The sequence below is a fragment of the Babylonia areolata genome, chromosome 10 (assembly GCF_041734735.1).
Source record: "Babylonia areolata isolate BAREFJ2019XMU chromosome 10, ASM4173473v1, whole genome shotgun sequence".
NCBI classification, from domain to species: Eukaryota; Metazoa; Mollusca; class Gastropoda; order Neogastropoda; family Buccinidae; genus Babylonia; species Babylonia areolata.
The window spans coordinates 26,500,783-26,525,208 of NC_134885.1; the positions used below are offsets into that span (position 1 = coordinate 26,500,783).

The following is a 24,426-nucleotide window of genomic DNA, read 5'->3' on the forward strand; positions in this document are numbered from 1 at the left end:
TATGGACATAATATTTTACATGTGTGACAGGTTTGTTCATTTACCCTGCCAAGTGTAAGCAGCCATACTCGGTTTTCGGGGGTGTGCATGCTGGGGTATGTTCTTGTTTCCTTAACCCACCAAAGCTGACATAGATCACAGGATCTTGAACGTGCGTATTTGATCTTTTGCGGATGTATACACACACAAAGTGGGTTCAGGCACTAGCAGATCTGCACATATTCTATGCTGATCTGGGAGATCGGAAAAATCTCCACCCTTTTACCCACCCACAAGGCGCCGTTACCGAGATTCGAACCAGGTACCTTCAGATTGAAAGTCCAACGCCTTAACCACTCGGCTACTGCGGGCGGGGGGGTGGGGGGGGGGGGGGAGGGGAGGGGGTTCCCTCCATCTTCCGCTCTCCCAACCGCAAGTTTCTGCAAGTTCTGTGCTTCAATACACTACAACTCCAACGGAGAGAACAGTACAGAGGCGGTAGCGCTATTACAGGCAGAGAGACAAGGATGGTATGGATTAGGAGACCCTATGATGGTGGGACCCTGAAACTGAACAAACAGTCGTCAATGAGATCAAAGAGACACCGTGGACGGTGCGGCAGGGGTTTTAAGGCGGTCCGTACAATACGTGTATGGTCAGTATCATAGTAGTGGCCTGTGTGATCATTATCAGTTGTCAGGGACAAATAAAAAGGTCTTGCTAGTAATGTCTTGCCCTTTTTTGCTTCAAGAAAATATATATGCCTCTCGTCTTCATACTGTATACATGACATATTAATTCTTAGCGTTTAATTCATAATCATAGGACACCGAATGAGTCAATAAATAGATAAATAAATGAGTAAATAGATATAAATAAATCATTAAAAAAATAATAAACGCAGTATCTTCGTTCTGTGTAGTACATTTACTCATTTGCATTTGAAACTGTTATCGTCGTCTTCTGTATGCACAGATCGAACTTGAAAAAAAATCTTCTTTTTTTTCTTTTTCTTTCTTTTTTTTTTTTTTTGTCTTTTTTTGTGTCTTTTTTTCATTTTGGACAAAGATTTGGTAATAGAACACAGAGAGAACAGAGAGAGAGAGAGAGAGAGAGAGAGAGAGAGAGAGAGAGAGAGAGAGAGAGAGAGAATAAAAACAGCATTTCTCAGGGCAAAATCATCTTCGCCATTTTTCATATGAAATACAATTTACATCATGGCAACAACAAACAACAAAAGTATTACGAACGTCATGAAAGAAACAACAACAACAACAACAAAAACAAAACAAACAAAAAAACTCTACCCATGTGTTACGTAATAAACGTTCATCGTTTACACAGAACAAAAGCTTGTCAACATCCAAAAGGGTAATTTAACAGAAGATGAATGAATGAGATGGTGACAATGAATTAGTTTAATTTGTCATAATATTATTTTTTCTTTTCTTTTTTTAAATTTTATTTTCTTATGTTAATTTTTTTTTTCAAATTCCAAATTACACACACACACACACACACACACACACACACACACACACAGAGAGAGAGAGAGAGAGAGAGAGAGAGAGAGAGAGAGAGAGAGAGAGAGAATCATGAAGGATTCATGATTCTTTTTCTGGATTACGCGCGGTGTGCGTGTGTGTAGGCGGGCGGGCGGGCGGGCGGGATGCGGGCTTGCGTATATGTGTGTGTGTGCTGCTCACCTGATTGTGCTTAAGTTAAAAGTTTAAAAAGGTTACATGAAGGTTATATGCAACTGGGGCTCGCTTGCCGCAAATTTAGTAATAAGTATAAAATCAATGTCTGCCTTCACCCCCTTAAAACGGATTCAACATTGATTTGACAGAATGTGGTTCCTCAAAGGAAGCAGACATTTACACGTTTGATTATTTTTCTCTTTGCCATTTGGTGACGTGTAATAAATCAGCCAAATCTTTAGCCTTTTCGGGGCTCTTCGCTTCTTCTTCTTCTTCTTTACTTCTCTTTGTTTTAAGTTCAGCTCAAAGCCAGGAGTCTCAGCGGTGGGGACACATAGGCATCAGTAAATTGAGATGGTTTGTGTCACTGCACCTTGTAATGTTTCAGCCTGTTGTGTTTGTTGGCTCTGACTTTGTTTTTCACCCTGGTTTAGATTTTCTCAAATTTCGAGAACTCTCTCTCTTTCTCTCTCTCAATAGATAAATGAATAATGATAATAATAAATGAATGATATATACATATTATATATATATATATACATTATATATTATATACATGCTCGATTGTGTGTGTGTGTGTGTGTGTGTGTGTGTGTGTGTGTGTGTGTGTGTGTGTGTGTGTGTGCGTGCGTGCGTGCGCGCGCTTCAACAGCAGTTTCTCGATCTGGTTTAAACTTTTATTTTCTGTGTGTCTCACGCCCCCTGTGTTTAGCAAACAAGTTTTCTGCAGGCAGGCGTGGTGTTTTAAACCTGGCGACTGCAATGAGTGAGATCATCACCGCGTTCCACCCGCAAAGCCGTGACGAACGAACTGCAATGCAAAGGGCCACTGGCCCGTTCCCACACTGCCAGACAGCCACAGAGCCAGAGCTTCCGTCACGTGGTTTCATGACAGAAGCCCTCCCTGGACAGAGAACAATGCGTCACCGGTGACCGCGCCACGCCATACGCCATATTGGAAACGCCTGGCGCTTTGAAGTCCCCGGATATGGGGACGCGGCTGCGTGCACGTGCAAGCCAGCGAGCGATGATTGGCTACAGAGGTGTCTCTTTGATCTTTTGTCAACTCGCTGTTGTAAGGCGACTTGCGACCATCGTTAGAGGACCGGTTTATGGGGGGTACGCAAGAATCCTTGTTAACCTTTTACCTGTACAACTCATACAGCCCCCTCCCCCCCACAACCCCCACCCTCTTTCTCCCGTCTTTACCCCCCCCCCCCTCACCTCCCACCTGTCTGTTCGTCACTGTACCCACTGCCCCTCTCCGTCTGCCCAAACTCTTCTGGTGATGTCGTGGTGATATGACAAACTCACAAATCATTCATGTCACTGCACGATGTTCACTCAGAAGAATTTCGCATAAGCACATATTCCAATGTTCAGTGGCGATTTATGGTATTGCACTGTAGGCCCAACGGCCTGTGCTGTGCTGTGCGGTATTGTCTTGTATTATTTTGTATCAGATTGGGTTGTATTGTATTTCACTGCTTGCATGCCAATGCATTCATTGTGAAGCTGTATTCGTCTTTTTGGAAAGGACAGTGCTGCACTGTTCACATATTCTTTCCAGATTTGTCTGTTGTCGCCATAGGTTCTTTGATCATCAATAAATGCATGTTGTATCGTAGCAGTTCAAAAGTATCTCCACCACGAAAAGTTCAATGTAGGGGTTCAATAGCCAAGTGGTTAAGCGTTGGACTTTCAATCTGACAGTTCGAATATCGGTAACTGCGCCTGGTAGGTAAAAGGTGGAGATTTTTCCGAGCTCCCAGGTCAACACACATGTGCAGACCTGCAAGTGCCTGAACCCCCTTCTTGTGTATACGCACGTAGAGGATCAAATACGCACGTTAAAAATCCTGTAATCCAGGTCAGCGTTCGGTGGGTTATGGAAACAAGAACATACTGTGCATGCACACCGCCGAAAACGGAGTATGGCTGCCAACATGGCGGGGTAAATGAACAAAACGGTCATACACGTAAAATGTTACATGTCTGTATGAGTGTGTATGTGTGCGTGATTGAAACCTGATTGAATGACACAAGAAACGAATGATGAGTGCCCAATGGCAGCCGTCAGTCGGCTCTACCCAGGTAGGCAGCCTGTTGTGCAAATGACTCCGTGTTCGTAAAGCGCTTGGAGCTTGGTCTCCGACCGAAGACAGGCGCTATATAAGTATCCATGCCATCGGCATCGTCATCATCATTATCATCAATGAAGAGGTGGGAAATAAAACTTCAGGCGCCGAAATTCAAACCTCTCTCCAGAGACCACTGAAATAAAAAGGAACGAACGAAATCATACTGCTTACAGCCCAGCCGATCGCGAGGGACCATTTACGGGGTGAATAAAAGGAACTAGGAGAGAATCATTGTAGGACAGAGGAAACCGGAAAGAACTGTTGGTCGTTCGGATACTATTCTGCCCTCCATAACTGTGATCTGACCAGTTTTTCTAGCAATCATTATCCTGCTCCTCTCCATGTCTGTGATGTGACCAGTTGTTCAAGTAGGTGTCCTATTCCTCTCCATACCTATGATCTGACTGACAGTCAAGTAGTATACACTTCTACATATCCGTGAACTGACCAGTTGTTCCTGCTCCTCACTGTGATCTGAAAATTTCTTCAAGTATGTGTCTTCTTCCTGTCTTTATCTATGATATGAATGACAGTTGTTTAAGTTTGTACCCTCCTCTCCCTGTCTGCGATCTGACCAGTTGTACAAGAGTATCCTTCTTCAGTTATTGTCTCTGGTCGTGTACAGATTCACATTCATGTTCTGACATCACAGGTACTTATATTTGTATTTCTTTTTATCACAACAGATTTCTCTGTGTGAAATTCGGGCTGCTCTCCCCAGGGAGAGCGCGTCGCTACACTACAGCGCCACCCATTTTTTTGTATTTTTTCCTGCATGCAGTTTTATTTGTTTTTCCTATCGATGTGGATTTTTCTACATAATTTTGCCAGGAACAACCCCTTTGTTGCCGTGGGTTCTTTTACGTGCGCTAAGTGCATGCTGCACACGGGACCTCGGTTTATCGTCTCATCCGAATGACTAGCGTCCAGACCACCACTCAAGGTCTAGTGGAGGGGGAGAAAATATCGGCGGCTGAACCGTGATTCGAACCAGCGCGCTCAGATTCTCTCGCTTCCTAGGCGGACGCGTTACCTCTAGGCCATCACTCAACACTTCTACATATATATGGTATGTGGTATATGCGATGTGCATAATGTCTATCTGTCTCTCTCCTTCTGCGTCTGTCTGTCTCTTTTTCTCTCTCACCCTCTCAGTTTTTCAGCTACAAGTTCGGTAATCATCGATTTTTTTAAAACATGCCAGCTCCCTAAACTCCACATATGCGAAAACTACAAAAGTACAACACGCTAAGTAGATCTTCCTTGCGGATGTAAATCTCTCTCTCTCTCGCTCGCTCGCTCTAGCGACAGCTGGGCTCCCTTCATACTTCCACACCTTTCAGCAGCAGTGGTGTAGCGAATATGGATCAGTCCGCACGCTTTGACACCTCCTCGGAACTGAAACCGGAGCCAACAGCAGTTTCTCATCTCTCCTCGTCATCTAGATATATCTGAAGTGACCCAGTTTGTTGCTTCCAGTTAGCTCAGCTCCTCCTCACCTCACCCCCTCCCCTTCACCAGCCACTCACGGACTTTCCATCTATTTAAAGTCTCTATCCCCCTTCCCTCCCACCTCCAACCCCCCCCCCCTTCTCCCCAGGACGCACGGCAAAGGATCCAAACTCAGACCTCTAACTTCACACTTCAGGCTCGGCTACTTCTCACCTCTTTGAAGACTTTTGCGTCAACGACGTGTTTGAAAAGGGGTGCGGTTATCATCCTATGTTGACATTACGAGTACCCCGCCCCCCCTCCTCCTCCCCCCCCCCCTTCCTCTCTCTCTCTCTCTCAACCTCTCTGTACCCCTCTTCAAGAGTTCTGACTGTACCGAACGATTGGTGGTTTTTGGTGCGGAAGGTCTCTGCTCTCGAAAGGCCCGAATGAGAGAGAGAGAGAGAGAGAGGGGGAGAGAGAGAGAGATGTGTGTGTGGGGGGAGGGGGAGGGGCGGGGGGATGGGGGGGGGGGGGGGGGGGGACAGGGGGTAATGGGGTAAGTGGTGTACATACCACACGAGGCTCGGAGACCTGGAAACCCTTCAGGGCTTTGGGAATGAGCGTGTGAGGTGGACAGTCACTACCCGGTCGCCCCGTTTCCGTTGCCACAACAGTGGTACGACCTCTCTCTCTCTCTTTCTCTCTCTCTGTACAATTAAATATTCTCTCTCTCTCTCTCTCTCTCTCTCTCTCCAATTATATATCCTCTCTCTCTCTCTCTCTGTCTCTCTCTCTATATATACACACACATATATATACACACAATCATATATCTTCTCTCTCTCTCCAATTATATATCCTCTCTCTCTGTGTCTCTCTCTCTGTATATATATATAATATATATATACATTGATATACATATATACACTTACATATCCTCTCTGTGTGTCTATTTATATATGTATGTATATACAATTATACATCCTCTCTCTCTCTCTCTCACACACTACACACACACACACACACACACAATTATATATCCTCTCTATCTCTCTCTCTCTCTCTATATATATATATATAATGTTATATATATATATATATATATATATATATATATATATATATATGTGTGTGTGTGTGTGTGTGTGTGTGTGTGTGTGGTGTAATTATATAAATACTCTCTCTATATATATGTATATCCATATATATAGATATATGTGCGTGTGTCCTCTAATTACCTCTTTCTTTCTCTATCTCTCCCTTTCTGGTGAGTCAGTAGGAAGGAGAGGACACACACACACACACACACACACACACACACACACACCACACACACACACACACACACACACACACACACACACACACACAATTTTCTCTTTCATTAAAAGAAGGAAGAAGAGACCTTTCTTTTCATTTTCTTTCTATTCCGAATATCACGGTTCACTTTCGGGCAGCTTGTATTGTATTGTATTGTATTGTATTGTATTGTATTGTATTGATTTTTGTCGTAACATGTGTAAAATTCGAGTTCGCTCTCTCAGTAAAGAATGAGTTGCCACAGTTCACTGAACAACAGCCATATCATTTTCTTCGTTTTTCCCTGAATGCACATGTATTTGCTAAACTATCAAACTGGATGATTCTACATAATTTTGACAGGGACAAAGCCCCTTAGTTGCTGTGTTTAGGTCTTTTTTTTTTCTTCTTTTTTTTTTACGTGCGCTAAGTGCATGCTGCACACGGGAATCAGTTTATCGACTCCTCAGAATGACTATCACCCAGACTACCATGCAAGGTCAAGTGAAAAAAGGGGAGGGTTGGAGGGGGGGGGGGGGGGGGGGTAGGGGGAGGGGGGGGGATTGTGTGTGTGTGAGGGGGGTGGGGGGTGGAAAAACCCTGGTCCGAATGTGGGATTCAAACGCGTGGACAGTGCTCTCACCACTGAGCCACTTTTCCGATGGTTCACGGTCATTACCGAGACCTCTCACGAGTCCACATGGGGCGAAACTCTAGTCATAGCCTTCAGTAGCTGTCTTTGAAGGGTTTAAACCCACCTCTCGGCCAGACAAAGCCTTTTATCAATAATGTGGAGTGATGGCCTATGTGGAGTGATGACCTAGAGGTAACGCGTCCGCCTAGGAAGCGAGAGAATCTGAGTGCGCTGGTTCGAATCACGGCTCAGCCGCTGATATTTTCTTCCCCTCCACTAGACCTTGAGTGGTGGTCTGGACGCTAGCCATTCGGATGAGACAATAAACCAAAGTGCAGCATGCACTTAGCTCACGTAAAAGAACCCACGGCAACAAAAGGGTTGTCCCTGGCAAAATTCTGTAGAAAAATCCACTTTGATAGGAAAAACCATTTTAAAAAAATGCACGCAGGAAAAAATACAAAAAAAGGGTGGCACTGTAGTGTAGCGACGCGCTCTCCCTGGGGAGAGCAGCCCGAATTTCACAGAGAGAAATCTGTTGTGATAAAAAGAAATACAAATATACAAATATAAAAATAAAACAACAACAAAATACAAATTTTAAAATAAAACAACAAACAACGAATTATGTTTGAAACGTCTTGTTACAAGCACTGAGGAGTTATTTACATGCAGTTATTTTTTCTCTCCACTATCATGTTATTCCATGAAAGAAAAATAATTGCATCACTTCCAGAGACTGGCATGTGCACGTGTGTGTGTGTGTGTGTGTGTGTGTGCAAACATACACTCACATGTATCTCTATACCACCACCACCACCACCACCATATTCTATTTCTCAACAGACATTTGTGCTGGGAAATTTTCTACATAAGTTTGCCAAGGACGATCCTTTTGCCGTGGATCTTTTTTAAGTGCGCAAAGTGTATGCTGCACAAGGGACTTCGGTTTATTGTCAAATCCTTGTGACCAGCACCTCGACCGTCAATCAAGATCTAGTGGAGGGAGGGAGGGTGTGAGTGAAATGGGACTCGAGCCAGAGACCACTCGTTTCCTAGTCGACGGGCACATCACAACTGGGCCATCATTCCATGAAGATCCCTCTCCTAAAGGCTGTTGCCCATTGGGCGTTCGCGTCGGCTGCACATCATTTTTTTTAAAAACCTGGCTTCATTGTAGCGAGAATGTTTGAAACCTGCAGCGAGGTGTGGAGCTCGCATACGCGCGACAAGCAGCAGGTGTCATTTCCTCTCTCTTCTCCTTCGTTCGTGGGCTGCAACTCCCACATTCACTCGCATGTATACGAGTGGGCTTTTACGTGTATGACCGTTTTTTTGTTTTTTTACCCCACACTGTAGGCAGCCATACTCCATTTTGGGGTGTGTGCATGATGGGTATGTTCTTGTTTCCATAACCCACCAAACACTGACATGGATTACAGGATTTTTAGCATGCGTATTTGATCTTCTGCTTGCGTATACACACGAATGGCTGAACCAAGCACAAGCGGGTCTGCACATATGTTGACCTGGGAGATCAGAAAAATCTCCACCCTTTACCCACTAGGCGCCGTTAACAAGATTCGAACCCGGGATCCTCAGATTGAAAGTCAAACGCTATAACCACTCGACTATTGTACCCGTCGGTGTCATTTCAATTCTGATTGGTTGTTCCTCACAACAACGTCGCTTTTGCAGCTGGGGGAACAGGACAAGTTGTAACCAGGCGTCATGACGCCAGGGGCCATTAACTCACTCAGTACGGCTAGTCCTCTCTTCTCCTCTACACAGACCCCTCGGATGTCCAGTGGGTGTCTGAATGACCCAACCTTTAGCTTCCGTCGTCAGAACTGTGGTATTCTCTGTCAACATTCACCTCTTCAGTATAAGAGCGTCCCGCTTGCAATATTTTGATGATGGTAATTGGGATGAAACGCTGTAAACGTCGTCTCTTTCGCCGTTCGTATGGAGAGAGTTAATCTTGATGCGCGGCGTCCGACACTTTGTTGCCTGAAAAGTTCCTACACGAGGCGCTTCACGAAATTTGATGCTTGACGCCCTGTGTGCGATGGGTCTTAGCCAATACGACAGTAGTAGCAACGTAGTTCAGTGCTCATGGTGCTCAGTAGCTGTTGTTCTGTTTGTTTTGATAGGTCATCTACAAAAACACACATTGGCACGTGCAACACGTGTCACTGGACGACAGGAATTATGGAGACTGGCTATCTGGTCCGCTAGGAATGCTTCGTACTAGAGAGAAAGAGAGAAAGACAGGCGGGCAAAGAGAAAGAAAGAGGGTCGGACACACAAACAGAGAGAGAGAGAGAGAGAGAGGGTGGAAATTTCAGTAAATTTTTGCAGTGGGAGTTTTGCTACAAATATATCTACTAAGCCACGGGTTGTATTTGAGTTGTTTTTTTTAATTCTGTGATATTTTCCATGCAGTGTGGACCAATGGTGCCGTGAATCCTATCGAACATATCGATCGATCTGCTTAGCTGATGTGCTGTAGTGTACATAGATTTGTCCGAACGCAGTGACGCCTCCTTGAGAAGCTGAACTGAAAACTATTTCCTTTACCTCTTTCAGGAGAGGCTTATTCCGGGAGGTAGAGGGCGTGTGGGTTTGAGGGAGGGGACTGAGAAGGGGACTGGGTGAGGGGGTGGAGGTGGGGGGGGGGTTGGGTTGGAGAAGGATCTTATTATCAGGCCTCTGATCTGGCTAGGGGACCCACACTTCAAAGGACACGACTTGCCAGGGCCCCCAACAAGCCGCCTCCACCCTCCCCCTCCCCCACTTGGCTCACGTGGAGCCCTCGGAGCAGGGCAGGATTGTTGACAAGGAAGGCAAAGGGAAGTCGTGTACAGCTACACCATACACAGCTGACGCCCAGTAACATCACACCCGTTCTACATTATCATTCCACGCCACTGCCGCTACTGGCACGGATTATCCTGGAGGTGCATAAGCAGAGAGAGAGAGTGGGAGAGAGAGAGAGAGAGAGGGAAAGAGGGAGAGAGAGAGGGAGAAGAGAGAGAGGGGGGGTTGGCAGACACAGAGAAAGAGGCAGAGAGAAAGAGAGGCACACAGAGACAAGCGCACAGAGAGAGAGAGAGAGAGAGGGGGTGGAGGTGGGGGTTACAGAAAAAAAGAGGGAGGGAGGGAGAGTGAGAGAGAGCGAGAGAAAGAGAAAAGGGCGAAACAGACAGCCAGAGACACAGAGAAAGAGGCACAGAGAAAGAGAGGCAGACAGAGACAGACACACATTGAGACAGACACAGACACAGAAACACTGGGACAAACAGACCGAGAGAAAGAGACATAGGCAGACAGACACACATATACAGAGACACAGAGATAAACAGACTGACATACAGACAGAAAAGAGACAGATAGATCGACGGATAGACAGACACACAGAGGGGTAGAGACAGACAGACAGACGACAAATAATGACAATGTTTTATTGTCCGTTCAGTAATGAGCATCCCCTGACAAGAGCAGTACAACTAATCGTGAGGACAATTCTATATACTCACAGAGACAGATAAAAGTGATAGAGGGCGAAAAAGACAAAAAGGGGGTTTGGGGGGGGGGGGGGGGGTTAAGATGGGGGAAGGACGTCAAAGACAGCCAACCAAAATCTGGCGTTGATCTTTAATCACAGAGAAGGGAGGAGGGGGGGGGGGGACAGAGACAGACAGACATTGCAGATATAGTCAAGCCAAACAAAAAGACAGGAAGAGAGAGAGAGAGAGAGAGAGAGAGAGTCGGGTGGGGGTGGGGAGGGGGGCGGCGGGTGGGGACGGGGGAGGGTGAGTGGGTTGGGGACGAAACGAAACGAAATTTTATTTGACCAGGGAAATGAGATAAGCAATTAACTTTTTTTCCCCCACCCAACCATGGGGCATAAGAGAGAGAGAGAGAGAGAGAGAGAGAGAGAGAGAGAGAGAGAGAGAGAGGCAGACAGACAGACGCAGACCGCAGAGAGTTCATCAAGCTTGAAAGCGATCTAATATATATATATATATATATATATATATATATATATATATATATATATATATATATATATCCCTCTCTCTCTCTCTTATATCATAAGAAGGCAAGGCAGAATCTACAGTCAAAAGGCTGACGACGTCTTCAAAGAGAAAAGTGGACGAATGCATTTCACGGTCTTTTTTTTTTTTCTTCTTCTTCTTCTTCTTCTACTTTTTTAAGGCCCCTTTCTCCTCAAAACCATGTTGATGTTGGCAGCCTGTGAATCGCACGTGCCTGCACACCTTTGATGCGCGCGAGGAAAATCCCCCTTGATTCCAGTAATCCCCGGCCCGGATCCCCCGAACAGAGGAGAGGGGAAGTCACTCCGCTGATCTAAGCAGGTGGCGCTTTGTTTTGAAAACGAGGGCATGAAGGGGGCCGCATACCACACGCAAAGTCAGTTTGTACACAGGAAGGGAGGTGGGCGAGGAGGTGTGTGTGTGTGTGTGGGGCGAGGGGGGGGGGAGGGGGTAGGGGTGAGGGGTGATGGTAGGGGAAGAGAGGCAGTGAGGGGTCAACAGAGTGGGGGCGGGTGGGGGGTGGGACGGGGGCAGGGGGTAGGGGTGAGGGGTGATGGTAGGGGAAGAGAGGCAGTGAGGGGTCAACAGAGTGGGGGCGGGTGGGGGGTGGGACGGGGGCAGGGGAGTCGGGGTGGAGGCTAAATGCCTGCGAAGGAAGACTGCTGTTCGTCTTCCCGCCTTCACGAAGCCGTGTTCCCACCGGGGTAATAAGAACGAACGAACAAACGAAAGATCGACCGAAAGAAAAATACATAAATAAATCGATAACTAAAAATGCTCTTCTTCTTCTTCTTCTTCTTCTGCGTTCGTGGGCTGCAGACTCCCACGTTCACTCGTATGCACACGAGTGGACTTTAACGTGTATGACTGACCGTTTTTACCCCATGTAGGCAGCCATACTCCGTTTTCGGGGGTGTGCATGCTGGGTATGTTCTTGTTTCCATAACCCACCGAACGCTGACATGGATTACACTGAGGATCTTTAACGTGCGTATTTGATCTTATGCTTGCATGTACACACGAAGGGGGTTGAAGCACTAGCAGCTCTGCACATAATTATGTTGACCTGGGAGATCGTAAAAATCTCAACCCTTTACCTACCAGGCGCCGTCACCGTGATTCGAACCCGGGACCCTCAGACTGAAAGTCCAACGCTTTAACCACTCGGCTATTGCGCCCGTCACTAAAAATGTTCATGTCAGCCAATTAAGTCTGTGCTGGTGGCCCGTTCCCCTCACCGTCCCCATGATAAGCGTGTCTGCTGCCAAATGAATAATAAACAAACAAACAAATAAACGGTAAATAACTGCGTTCTGATTACAATCGTATCCTCTTTGTGTGCCTCTGTTTCGTGCCTCGTGAGAATTGATGGAGAACTTGCAGAGGTAGAGACGTTTTGAGAAGCTGCATTGCTTTTCTTTGTTTTTCAACAAGTCAAAGGCCGATTTTACGTAGTTTTCTGCGGATGTATACTTAATAAATAAATAAATAAATAAAAAGTGAAATAGACTGAGAGCTTCGCGTGTGTGAAAGTTGTTTCACACTGTGACGGAACGTCACACGAATAAAGCCCATAGCAAAAACGAGGTCATGAAACCACATGTGAGTGCGAGTGAAAGATTGCATAGCCGGTTGGTGTACAAGAGTAAAATAAAAATGTGTGTGTGTGTGTGTGTGTGTGTGTGTGAGAGAGAGTGAGAGAGAGAGAGAGAGAGAGAGAGAGGTGGGAAGGGGGCACATCTGGCATTCCACAGCATAATTATCGTGGCCTTGGAGGAAGTCAGTCGAAAGTTATGTTCTTGTCAGCCATGTTCAGTCATTGACATATGAAACATGGTCACGTGACACGAGCGGCGCGATTCACTGGCCCATACTGGTTTTGTCAACCATTTGCGGGAGATAAAGAAGAAAGAAAAAAATAATTTTAAAAATAAATAAAAGAAAGAAAGCAAGAAGAAGAAGAAATCGAAATACATGAGAAAACATATTCGATAACAACTCTTCCTTTCCAAAACTACATGTATAGATCTATCCATCACTGTGTGTCGCATTTTCTACATACATCTTCAAAGTGTACGAAATTGAAAATACTCAAGTATCCTACTGCATGGTCACCTAAGTTGACAGAACAAGAATACCGTGTCTAACAACTTGAATATGCTGCTTTACAAAGCAGATGATATGAGGCCTAGTCCGAATGCACCAATCTCTTTGCATGTCACGTTACGTGTCCTGTGTCTCTCAGTATATGTCACTGTCTGTGTGTGTCCCCTGTCTGTTTGTGTCCTTGTGTCTGTGCCCCTGTCTGTGTGTGTCCCTGCCTCAATGTGTCCCTATCTCTGCGTGTTCCCTCTCTGTGCTCTAATCTGTGTCTACATCTTTGTCTCCCCTGTCTCAATGTGCCCCTGCCTCTTTGTGTGCCCCTGCCTCTTTATGTGCCCCTGTCTCTGTGCATGTCTGTCTTTCTGTGTGGCCTGTCTCTGTCTCTATGTGTACCCCTGTCTCTATGTGTCCCCTGTCTATGTGTGCCCCTGCCTCAATGTGTCCCCTGTCTCTATGTGCCCCTGCCTCTGTGTCCCCTGTCTATGTGTCCCCTGTCTATGTGTGTCCCCTGCCTGTATGTGTCCCTTGTCTCTGTGTGACCCCTGTCTCTCTGTGTTCCCTGTCTCTGTCACTATGTGTCCCCTGTCTCTCTGTGTCCCCTATCTTTGTGTGTCCCTGCCTCAATGTGTCCCCTGTCTCTATGTGCCCCTGCCTCTGTGTCCCCTGTCTATGTGTCCCCTGTCTCTGTGTGTCCTCTGTCTATGTGTGTCCCTTGTCTCTGTGTGACCCCTGTCTCTATGTGGCCCCTGTCTCTATGTGTGCCCCTGTCTCTATGTGTGCCCCTGTCTCTATGTGCCCTGTCTCTATGTGTGCCCATGTCTCTATGTGCCCCTGTCTTTGTGTCCTCTGTCTCTATGCGCCCCTGGCTCTGCGTGTCCCATGTCTCTATGTGTCCCCTGTCTCTGTGTGTCCCATGTCTCTGTGTATCCCTGTCTCTGTCTCCATGTGCCCCTGTCTCTATGTGTCCCCTGTCTCTGTGTGTCCCATGTCTCTGTGTGTCCCTGTCTCTGTCTCTATGTGCCCCTGTCTCTATGTGTCCCCTGTCTCTATGTTTCCCCTCTGTTTGCCCCTATCTCTGTGTGTCCCTGTCTCTGTCTCTATGTGCCCCTGTCTCTATGTGTCCCCTGTCTCTATGTTTCCCCTCTGTTTGCCCCTATCTCTGTGTGTCCCCTGTTTCTGTGTGTCCCTGTCTCTATGTGTCCCCTGTGTTTGCCCCTATCTCTGTGTGTCCCTGTCTCTGTGTGTCCCCTGTTTCTGTTTGTCCCTGTCTCTATGTGTCCCTGTCTCTATGTGTCCCCTGTCTCTATGTGTCCCCTGTCTCTATGTCCCCTGTCTCTATGTGTCCCCTGTCTCTATGTGTCCCCTGTCTATGTGTCACCTGTCTATGTGTCCCCTGTCTATGTGTCACCTGTCTCTAGTGTCCCCTGTCTATGTGTCACCTGTCTCTAGTGTCCCCTGTCTCTATGTGTGCCCCTGTCTCTATGTGTCCCCTGTCTCTGTGTCCCCTGTCTCTATGTGTCCCCTGTCTCTGTGTCCCCTGTCTCTGTGTGTCCCTTTCTCTGTGTCCCCTGTCTCTGTGTCCCCTATCTCTGTGTCCCCTGTCTCTGTGTCCCCTGTCTCTATGTGCCCCTGTCTCTGTGTGTCCCTGTCTCTATGTGTCCCCCTGTCTCTGTGTCCCCTGTCTCTGTGTGCCCCTGTCTCTGTGTGTCCCTGTCTCTGTGTGTCCTCTGTTTCTGTGTGCTCTGTCTCACTGTGTCTGTCTGTCTCTCTGTGTCCCCTGTCTCTCTACTTTCCTTGTCTCTGTGTCCCCTGTTTCTATGTGTCCCCTGTCTATGTGTACCCCTGTCTCTATGTGTCCCCTGTCTATGTGTGCCCCTGACTCTGTGACCCTGTCTGTGTGTGTCCCTGTCTCTGTGTGTCCCCTGTCTGTGTGTACCCCTGTCTCTGTGTCTCGTTTTCTTGTGTCTCTGCATGTCCCCTGTCTCTGTGTGCCCCTGTCTCTGTGTGTGCCCCTGTCTCTGTGTGTGCCCCTGTCTCTGTGTGTGCCCCTGTCTCTGTGTGTCCCCTCTGTATGCCCCTGTCTGTGTGTCCCCTATCTGTTCCCCTGTCTCTATGTGTCCCGTTTATGTGTGTCTGTCTCGGTGTCCCCTGTTTCTTTGTGTCCCCTGTCTATGTGTCCCTGTCTGTCCCCTGTCTGTGTCCCCTGTTTTTGTGTGTCCCTGTCTCAGTGCCCCTGTCTGTGTGTCCTCTTTCTCTGTGTCCTCTATGTGTGTCCCTGTCTCAGTGACCCTTTCTGTGTGTCCTATCTCTGTGTGTCCCCTGTCTATGTGTGCCCCTGTCTCTGTGACCTTGTCTGTGTGTCCTCTCTCTCTCTCTGTCCCCGATGTGTGTCCGCTGTCTATGTGTGCCCCTGTCTCTGTGACCCTGTCTGTGTGTCCTCTCTCTCTGTGTCTCCTATGTGTGTCCCTGTTTAATGGCACGGACAAGTTTCCCCGCACAACAGAACTTGCAAGGAACAGTCAAGAGAAAGCCACAGGCGTAACGCGGAACACAGAGAAAGAGATGTAGGAAGACAAAGACACAGTGGTCCAAGAATGGACAGGAATGAAAGTGGCGGAATCCCTCCAAGAGAACCAACGGTGGAGGACACGACACAGAGACGGACGGAGGAAGAGTCAGTGGTGGCGTTGTCAGTCTCCACTGATGTCCAAACGACATCAGCAGAAGTCAAGGGATAGATAGATATGTAACAGGACCCGCCCCCCCAACCCCCCACCTTACCACCCCACCCCCAAGCAGTCTGACAATAAAATGCATTCAAAACACAAAGGCTGTTGAAACTGTGAAGATGAGTGCAGTTGTACAGTGGCAGCAATATAGTCCGGGCGACTTCTGATAGGAAGAAAGCGGGATTCCCTCCCCCCCCCCCCCCCCACACACACACCCCCAACCCTCTCCACCACCCAGATCCAACCTCCCCCACCCCCACCCCTACCCCCCGTCCCCTCTCCCCCTCTCTCGCTCTTGCCTGCTATTTTCTTCTCTGGCGCGGGGGCGACTGGCGGCTAGGGTGTTGGACTTCAAAGGGCGGCGAGCAGTCAAAGAGAGGAGGATCTATCAAAGCGGCGCGCGCTCGCCCCGCTGTCTATCAGCCGCTTATCGCCTGCCACGACCTCCGCCGCTCGCGCGCCATCCGTCATTCTCTAATTACCGCGAGACGGGGAAACTCAACTCGGAATCAAAACGCCTGCCCCGTTTTTCAAGATGAAATCAAACTGCGGTTTTTTTTCTTTTCTTTTGTTTTGTTTGTTTGTTTTTCCTGATCTCCTTCATGTATGTGCGTGCGTGTGCGGGGTTTAAGGGTGAGGTGAGGGAGGAGGGGGGGGGGGAGAAAAAAACAACAACAAAAAAAACCAGGGTGGGGGTGCGGGAAGGGGGTGAAATGGGGTTGCGGGGTGAGGTGGGGAATGGGTAGGCTGTGTTCTAGGCGTGAAGGTATGTGTGGATTTGGGTCTAATTCGAGCGGAGGGATTTCTATAAAAAGTAACTGGTGGGGTTTTTATTTTATCTTAATTTGTTATTATTTTTAAACACGTGAGTTTGCGGGTGCATCTCTTTATCTTTTCTGTGTGACCCGAAAGGGCGAGATTATCTATCTGAAAAGTGTGTGGTGTGAATAAATGTTGAGGTAATGAACACATAGCTTTACCGTACGATTAAAAAAATAAAATAAAAAAAGACTGAAAAAAGAGGGAATATATGACAATGTAAACACGTTGATCACAACTCAACAGCTTCTTTCTCCCGGCGGTTCCAAGTGTTGTGAGGGTTTCTGTGTTTGTGGGAACAATTTAGACCTTATTTTTTTCTTTCATAGCACAATCGTTAAAATCTCCAGACAAAAATAGTGCCTGTTTTCTTTGTTGGTTTGGATTATTTTTCTGTATGGTTTGATTATCTTTTTTTTTTTTTTTTTAACAGGCAAGAACGATACGTGTTTGTTTTTTTGTTTGTTTGTTTTTGTTTGTTTTTTTAAAGTGGGGGTGGGGGGTGGGGGGATGGGGCAGAAACAGCCGAGAGGGAGGGTGGGGGGAGGAAGGGAAATGCTCCTGTTGTTCACTGATGTCATGTGACCCATGTGACGTCACTCACTAACATGACTGATGAAGAAATACACACCCGGGCCTGAGCGAAGACTGTAGACCCCATCGGGATATGGACTGACAACAAGACAACATGATCTAGGGTGGGTGTGTGTGTGTGTGTGTGTGTGTGTGTGTGTGTGTGTGTGTGTGAGAGAGAGACAGAGACAGAGACAGAGAGAGAGAGAGGCCACATGACCAAATGGCAAATGTTTTACTCGGGGTAAAATGGAATTGTTGAAGCTTCTTTACATCACACCCTCTCAAAAAAAACAAAAAAAAAAAAAACAACAACAACAAAACCAACCAAACTAACAAGATATAACGAAATAAAGTAACCTTTAAAAAAGGGTAAATAAATCAATGAGTTAGGAAATACATGTAAGTTTATTTTAAAGGAAACGTCCTGAAAATTCAACGCAAAACATAAGACGCAACATGAAAAGCTGAGAGAGAGAGAGAGAGAGAGAGAGAGACAGACAGACAGACAGAGACAGAGAGAGAGAGAGATGGTTTATTTGTTAGGCCTCCGGCCCATAACAAAGGAGTGGGCCACTAACAAAAATATTACATAATGAATCAAATAGTGTGAACAACATATCAATGCGCAGAGAGAGAGAGAGAGAGAGAGAGAGAGAGAGAGTCGACACTTTAATGTCATAGGCCATGAGATCCTTATGACATGGGCGAATGCGTCATCATATTTTCATTGCATAACAAAACGTTATAATAAACGAATGAAAATGGTGAAAGCGAATACTGTAACAAAAAAAAATTCTTTCCTTGAAGAAAAAAAAATAATGGTAGCTATCAACAGGCCAACCAACACATTCATAATTGCGTTCATTCATCCATCGATGAAACAGATGCCATCACGAACCAGTTACAGAAGATGTCACATCTATCTAACCACACAGCTTGTATCTGTTTGTAGTGATTTTGGCCTAATCTAAAAGATTCTGATATAAATTTTGCCGTAATATTGATCTCTTTGTGATCTTCGGATGGTAATATCCTAAAGAGATCCTTTCGTTCTGCAACATCTTTATATTTTAAAAAAGAATCACACATTCATTTCACAAATCATTGTAAGATTTACAATCAAACATAAAATGAATTTCATCACCAACTGAAAGTGAGTTACAGAAAGGCATGGAGAATCTGTGGACGTACCTGTAGTAACCCCCTTTGTGTGTGTGTGTGTGTGTGTGTGTGTGTGTGTGTGTGTGTGTGTGTGTGTGTGTGTGTGTGTGTGTGTGTTGGCTCTAAAACCAAGAATTCTTCGTCTAATTTGTGAAAGCATTGTACGATGCCATTTGTTCTTTATAACAGTTAGGAATGTTTCAGCTTGGAACATATTTCAAATGAAAGGAACCAGCTGTATACCTGTATACCTATTTAGCCGTATTTTCCATGTCTGATTACCAACTCTGTTTAAACATATCAAGCAGTCTGGATTCATATAATCTTAAGCCGATTGGTTAAAGCGTTGGACTTTCAATCTGAGGGTCCCGGGTTTAAATCTCGGTGACGCCTGACGGGTAAAGGGTGGAGATTTTTCCGATCTCCCAGGTCAACATATGTGCAAACCTGCCAGTGCCTGAACCCCCTTCGTGTGTATACGCACGCAGATGATCAAATACGCACGTTAAAGATCATGTAATCCATGTTAGTGTTCAGTGGGTTATGGAAACAATAGCATACCCAGCATGCACCCACCACACCCCCGAAAACGGAGTATGGCTGCCTACACGGCATGGTAAATAAACACCAACAACAAAAAGGTCATACACGTAAAATGGTAAATGTGACATGTTTGTCTGAGTGTGTATGTGTGCGTGCCTGAAATCTGATTGAATGACACAGGAACCGAATGATGAGCGCCCAGTGGCAGCCGTCAGTCGGCTCTACCCAATAGGCAACCTGTTGTGTAAATGACCCCGTGTTTGTAAAGAGCTTACAGCTTGGTCTCCGACCGAGGATAGGCGCTATATCAGTATCCATATCCATCAATCAATCAAATAAGAGTTTGCTCATACTCTACACCTGGACACATCCACATAACTGCAAAACCATTTTCTGACAAAACGATTCTTACACAAGAAGCCTAATTTTCATTTTCTTTCTCTGCCTGAGTTAACATACCGTACGCCTGTTTACAAAGTAGATTTTGAGGGAATTCCAACACTTTAAACCAATACTTTATACACTTAACGTGTTTTTTTGTTTTTTTTGTTTTGTTTTGTTTTTTGTGTTTTTTTTACATACAAAGGATAACTTCCGGTTTCACCATACAGAACTCTGAGGCGTGTATTGGAACACCTTTAAAACGTTTAACTGGAAAAATCTGTACTCTTTCCATCTGCTCATTTTTGTACAATCCCAAAATTTCAGCTGCAATTGTGATTAGTGATTCAATTTGCATACAAAACATTACCCAGAACTCATTAACATCCATCAACACACGGTTTAATTTTCTCATTGTCTTAAATATTTCCAAAACACCTTTCTTTCCTTTACGACAAGTTTCATCCCACGTCAAGTTAAGGATTAATTTGGATATGGACAGTAACCCTAAGTACTTTTAAGAATTTACAACTTTCAGTTCAACATTATCAAAATAATTATCATTTTCTCAAAAGCAAAGTGACCTCACTTGCGAAAAAAAAAAAAAAAATCATACCGTTTGTTTTATTGAGGTTCAGAGTTAAAGCACAAACGATCTGCTTCTTGTTCCTATCTTTTCCACATTCTGTCTCTCTGTCTCTGTCTCTCTCTCTCTCCCTGTCTGTTTGTCTGTCTGTCTCTCTCTTCCTTTCTTAGTCCCCCCCCTCCTTGCCCTCCCCACCCCCCATCCCCCCCGCCCTCCCCTCCACCTCAATCGCCCCCCTTTTCATTCGAATATACAGAAATGTCGATTTCTAATTAATAACAACAATTATCATTATGATAGAAATGATAATAATCCAAATGATGATAATAATATCATTTATTTTCAGTGTAATATCATCATCTTAGATGAACAGACTATAAATAAATAAACGAATCTTGTTTTAACACATGTAACTGATTTTGAAGTCCCAAAATTGTTCCAGACAAAAGGATCACATCATCAGCAAAATACCAAAAATATTTCGACAGCATTTGGAAACATTTGAATGTCTACCTTTCCTTGATAATTCAACTGCTGATTTATTAATAAAAATGAAACTATATTTGTACTCAACAAACATCCCTGCTTTATTTTAGGGAAAGTCACTGTATGCACACTTGTCGCACACAAATGCAAGCATTGAATCATACAATCCTCGGAGACACACACACACACACACACAGAGAGAGAGAGAGAGAGAGAGAGAGAGAGAGAGAGAGAGAGAGAGAGCAAGTGAGACTCGATTTAAATAAATCAATTCCAGGCAGTGGTACCATGATCTTATTGATGTTACGTATCGTACTTGTAACGGATCACTGTTTCAGAGATGGGGGAGCAAAACCAGGCATTATCTTGAACATGAAAAACGCCTTATTATGAATTCCATTTCAATGGCAGAATACCCAAGTCTTTGTTATCAGAGACAGTTAATGACGAAGGCTTCAGATTGTCAGCTTTATGGCTCTTCTATGTAGACTCATAAGTTGTTTTGGAGCATTTCAAACAGGCAAAATCCCACACTGTTGAGGCATAATATGCATGTGGTACGTCATAAGCATGAAAAAAAAATTTACGGCAATGTGTGTCCAAGAAATGCTTTATTCTGGATAGTTGATGAATCTTTTCGGATAGATGTTTTACAAGTCATCATTGCATGTTGAGACCATGGCAGGTTATTTGTCAATAACAATACCAAGTACTTTGTGATGACTGACTTCCTCAATCATTACGCCATTTATACACAACGGAAAACGGATGGGCGGAAAGGTTTTATCGCTTCTGTCTCGCGGTAATGTGTGTGTGTGTGTGTGTGTGTGTGTGTGTGTGTGCACGCGGGGTGTCAGAGGGGAAGGCGAGGAGAGATTCAGATTCTGTTCACCAATCAAGATGTTCGCGATCTGGGTGACTGGACGAGTGTGTGTGTCTGTCTGTGTGTACCTGTGTGTTTATGTGTCTCTCTGTGTTTCTGCGCGTGTGGTTTTAAACCGATCTGAATCTTTCACCCGCGCGATCCTCGGTGAAGATCAGACGAAAAACATCAAAAGCTGCCATGTGTACACACGACTTTTTGAACACGAAATCCTTAACGAACACAAAACATACACGCACTAAACGACGCCCATCGCTATTTCATAACAAGACTTTGATAAGCCTGTTAGCAAAGTCTCTCCACCTCCCCCACCACCCTCTCTCCTCTCTCTCTCTCTCTGACACTGAAAGACACTATAGAGTTATAGATCTCTCTCTCTCCCCCTCTCTCTCTCCCTCTACGTTTGAAGTGAGAGGGTTTGAAGGGGTCCACCCTAAGAGGAGGATCTCCAGTTGTGAAGAGCTTTCATCTGGCGATGAGCGATAGGGGGCGCCCTCTATCAAAGCTCTCCCCTCAAAGAAAACCCTGACAGTCGCCGCGATCCCACAATCCTTTTGCCGCCGACAACGGCGTGTGATCTGCGGAGCGATTGGCTTATCTAGCCTCTTGATAATTACAAGTGACTGTTGACAGTCGATCCAGTTGGAGCGAGAGCTTTTGGGGCCGGCTAGAAGAGTGACGGAGCGGATTATGAGAGGGAGCAATTTTGGAGTGACTGTGTACTTCACTTTGCTTTTAAAACTGATTTACCCCCGTAGCGAAATATAAAAAAAAAGGGGGGACTTTACATATATGTGTGTATGCGTGTATGATATATATATGTATATATATATATATATATATATATATATATATATATATATATATATATGCGTGTGTGTGTGTGTGTGTGTGTGTGAGAGAGAGAGAGAGAGAGAGAGAGATTACTTGCAATGTGTGTGTGCATGTGAAAAAGAGAGAGAGAAAGAGTTTTTCTATTTTTTTTCTTATGTTTTTTGGCCATGGCAGAAAGAAGAGCTTTGCAGGCGTCCTTGCTCAAATATGAAGAAAAATTTCACATGCAGGAAATTTGGGACTGGGTGAACTTTTTAAAAATGTTCATTTTTAGTTGTTCTTATTAGTGCTCTCTCTGTCTCTCTTTGTATATATATATATATATATATATATATATATTATTCTGTGCCTGTCTCTGATTGCGTTTCTTTCTCTCTCTCACTCTGTTGTGCTCAGTATAGTGTCGTATATCATATAATATGGATGATGTGTTTCTAATACAGACAGGTTATGTGTTCACTTCCCCCTTGCTCACCCAACACTCCAGTTAATGTATGAGCTTACGTATTGTATTGTATTGTATGGTATTGTATGGTATGGTATGGTATGGTATGGTATTGTATGGTATGGTATGGTATGGTATTGTATTTCTTTTTATCACAACAGATTTCTCTGTGTGAAATTCGGGCTGCTCTCCCGTGGGAGAGCGCGTCGCTACACTACAGCGCCACCCTTTTTTTTTCTTCCTGCGTGTAGTTTTATTTGTTTTTCCTATCAAATGTATGCATGTGTGTGTGTATATATGCATGCATGCATGGATGGATGGATGAATGGATGGATATGTTTGTGTGTGTATATGTATGTATGTATGTATGTATATGTATGTATGTATGTATCTATAATGTGTGTTTGTGTGTGTGTGTGTGTGTGTGTGTGTGTGTGTGTGTGTGTGTGTGTGTGTGTACGCATGCATGGATGGCTGAATGAATGGATATGTTTGTGTGCGTATATGTATGTATGTATGTATGCATGTATGTATGTACGTACGTAGATATATGCATAATATGTATGCGCGCGCGCGCGCGTGTGTGTGTGTGTGTGTGTGTGTGGCTTTGCCTCCTCCTCTTGTCCTCAGATGATATTTCAGCAATGAACAAACATGACGCAAACAACGCCACGTATTTTTTTCAACACATCACCACACACACACACACACACACACACACACACACACACACAAGAACCCCCTCCACCCCCACCCGCAAAAAACAAGCAAACAACAAATAAACAACACACACACACACACACACACCCCCCCACACAACAAAATAACAAACACACACACACACATCCAACCACCCCAACACAATAAAATAAACACACACACACACACACACACACACACACACACACATGCACACGCAGATATATCCCACCCCCCTACTCACGTTTCCCGGGGGTACTGCTGGGCGTGACGATCGCCTCGGGGGACACGCACACCCCGCGCTCGTAGCGAGGCAGGCGCGAGCAGCTGAGCGCCTCGGGCCAGGAGGCGTTGTAGGCGTTCATCAGCGGCTCGCACCCGGCGCGCGCCCGCTCGCACACCCCGCGGCAAGGAGGGATAGGCTCGGGCTGGAAGGCCACCGTGCAGATGGGGGCGTACATGGCGCACAGTAGGAAGAGCAGCACCTCGGAGCAGTTGCGGTCCAGCAGCACGTGGAACTGGTCGAAGGCCAGGCGGGCGTTCTCCTGCGTGCTGTGGTGCAGCAGGTTGGGCATGCGCGTCATGTTGTAAGGCATGGCCCGGCAGCGCGGGATGCCGATGGGCTCGCAGGTGTCCAGACGGTGCAGCTCGAAGGCCGAGCTGCTCCCTATCATCAGGGTCTGCAGCAGGCAGGCGGCCGTCAGGAGGGCCACCGGCGCCACCGTCACCGTCACCGTCGCCGTCACCGGCCCGGGCCCCCGACCACCACCACCACCACCACCCGGGCGGCGGCGACCCCACCCCCACCCCATCGGCACTGTCCCTGACCTTGACCTTGACCACAGACGCATGGTGAACTGAACGAACCGCGGGTTGCGGGTTGGGGGTTGTTGGAGGGGGTGGGTGGGAAGGTGGGGGGGAGGAAGAAACCTA

General features: G+C 45.9%; 1 protein-coding gene across 1 annotated transcript in view; it reads right to left on the reverse strand.

Annotated features, from left to right (window-relative positions):
* The window catches only part of LOC143286525 (secreted frizzled-related protein 3-like), a 45,283-nt gene extending 21,058 nt beyond the window's left edge, over positions 1-24,225 (reverse strand). The window contains exon 1 of the mRNA XM_076594119.1: positions 23,738-24,225. Within this exon, the coding sequence (XP_076450234.1) occupies positions 23,738-24,167 (430 nt within the window). The 5' untranslated portion in view covers positions 24,168-24,225. The remainder of the gene's footprint in view (positions 1-23,737) is intronic.
* Positions 24,226-24,426: the final 201 nt, after the last annotated feature.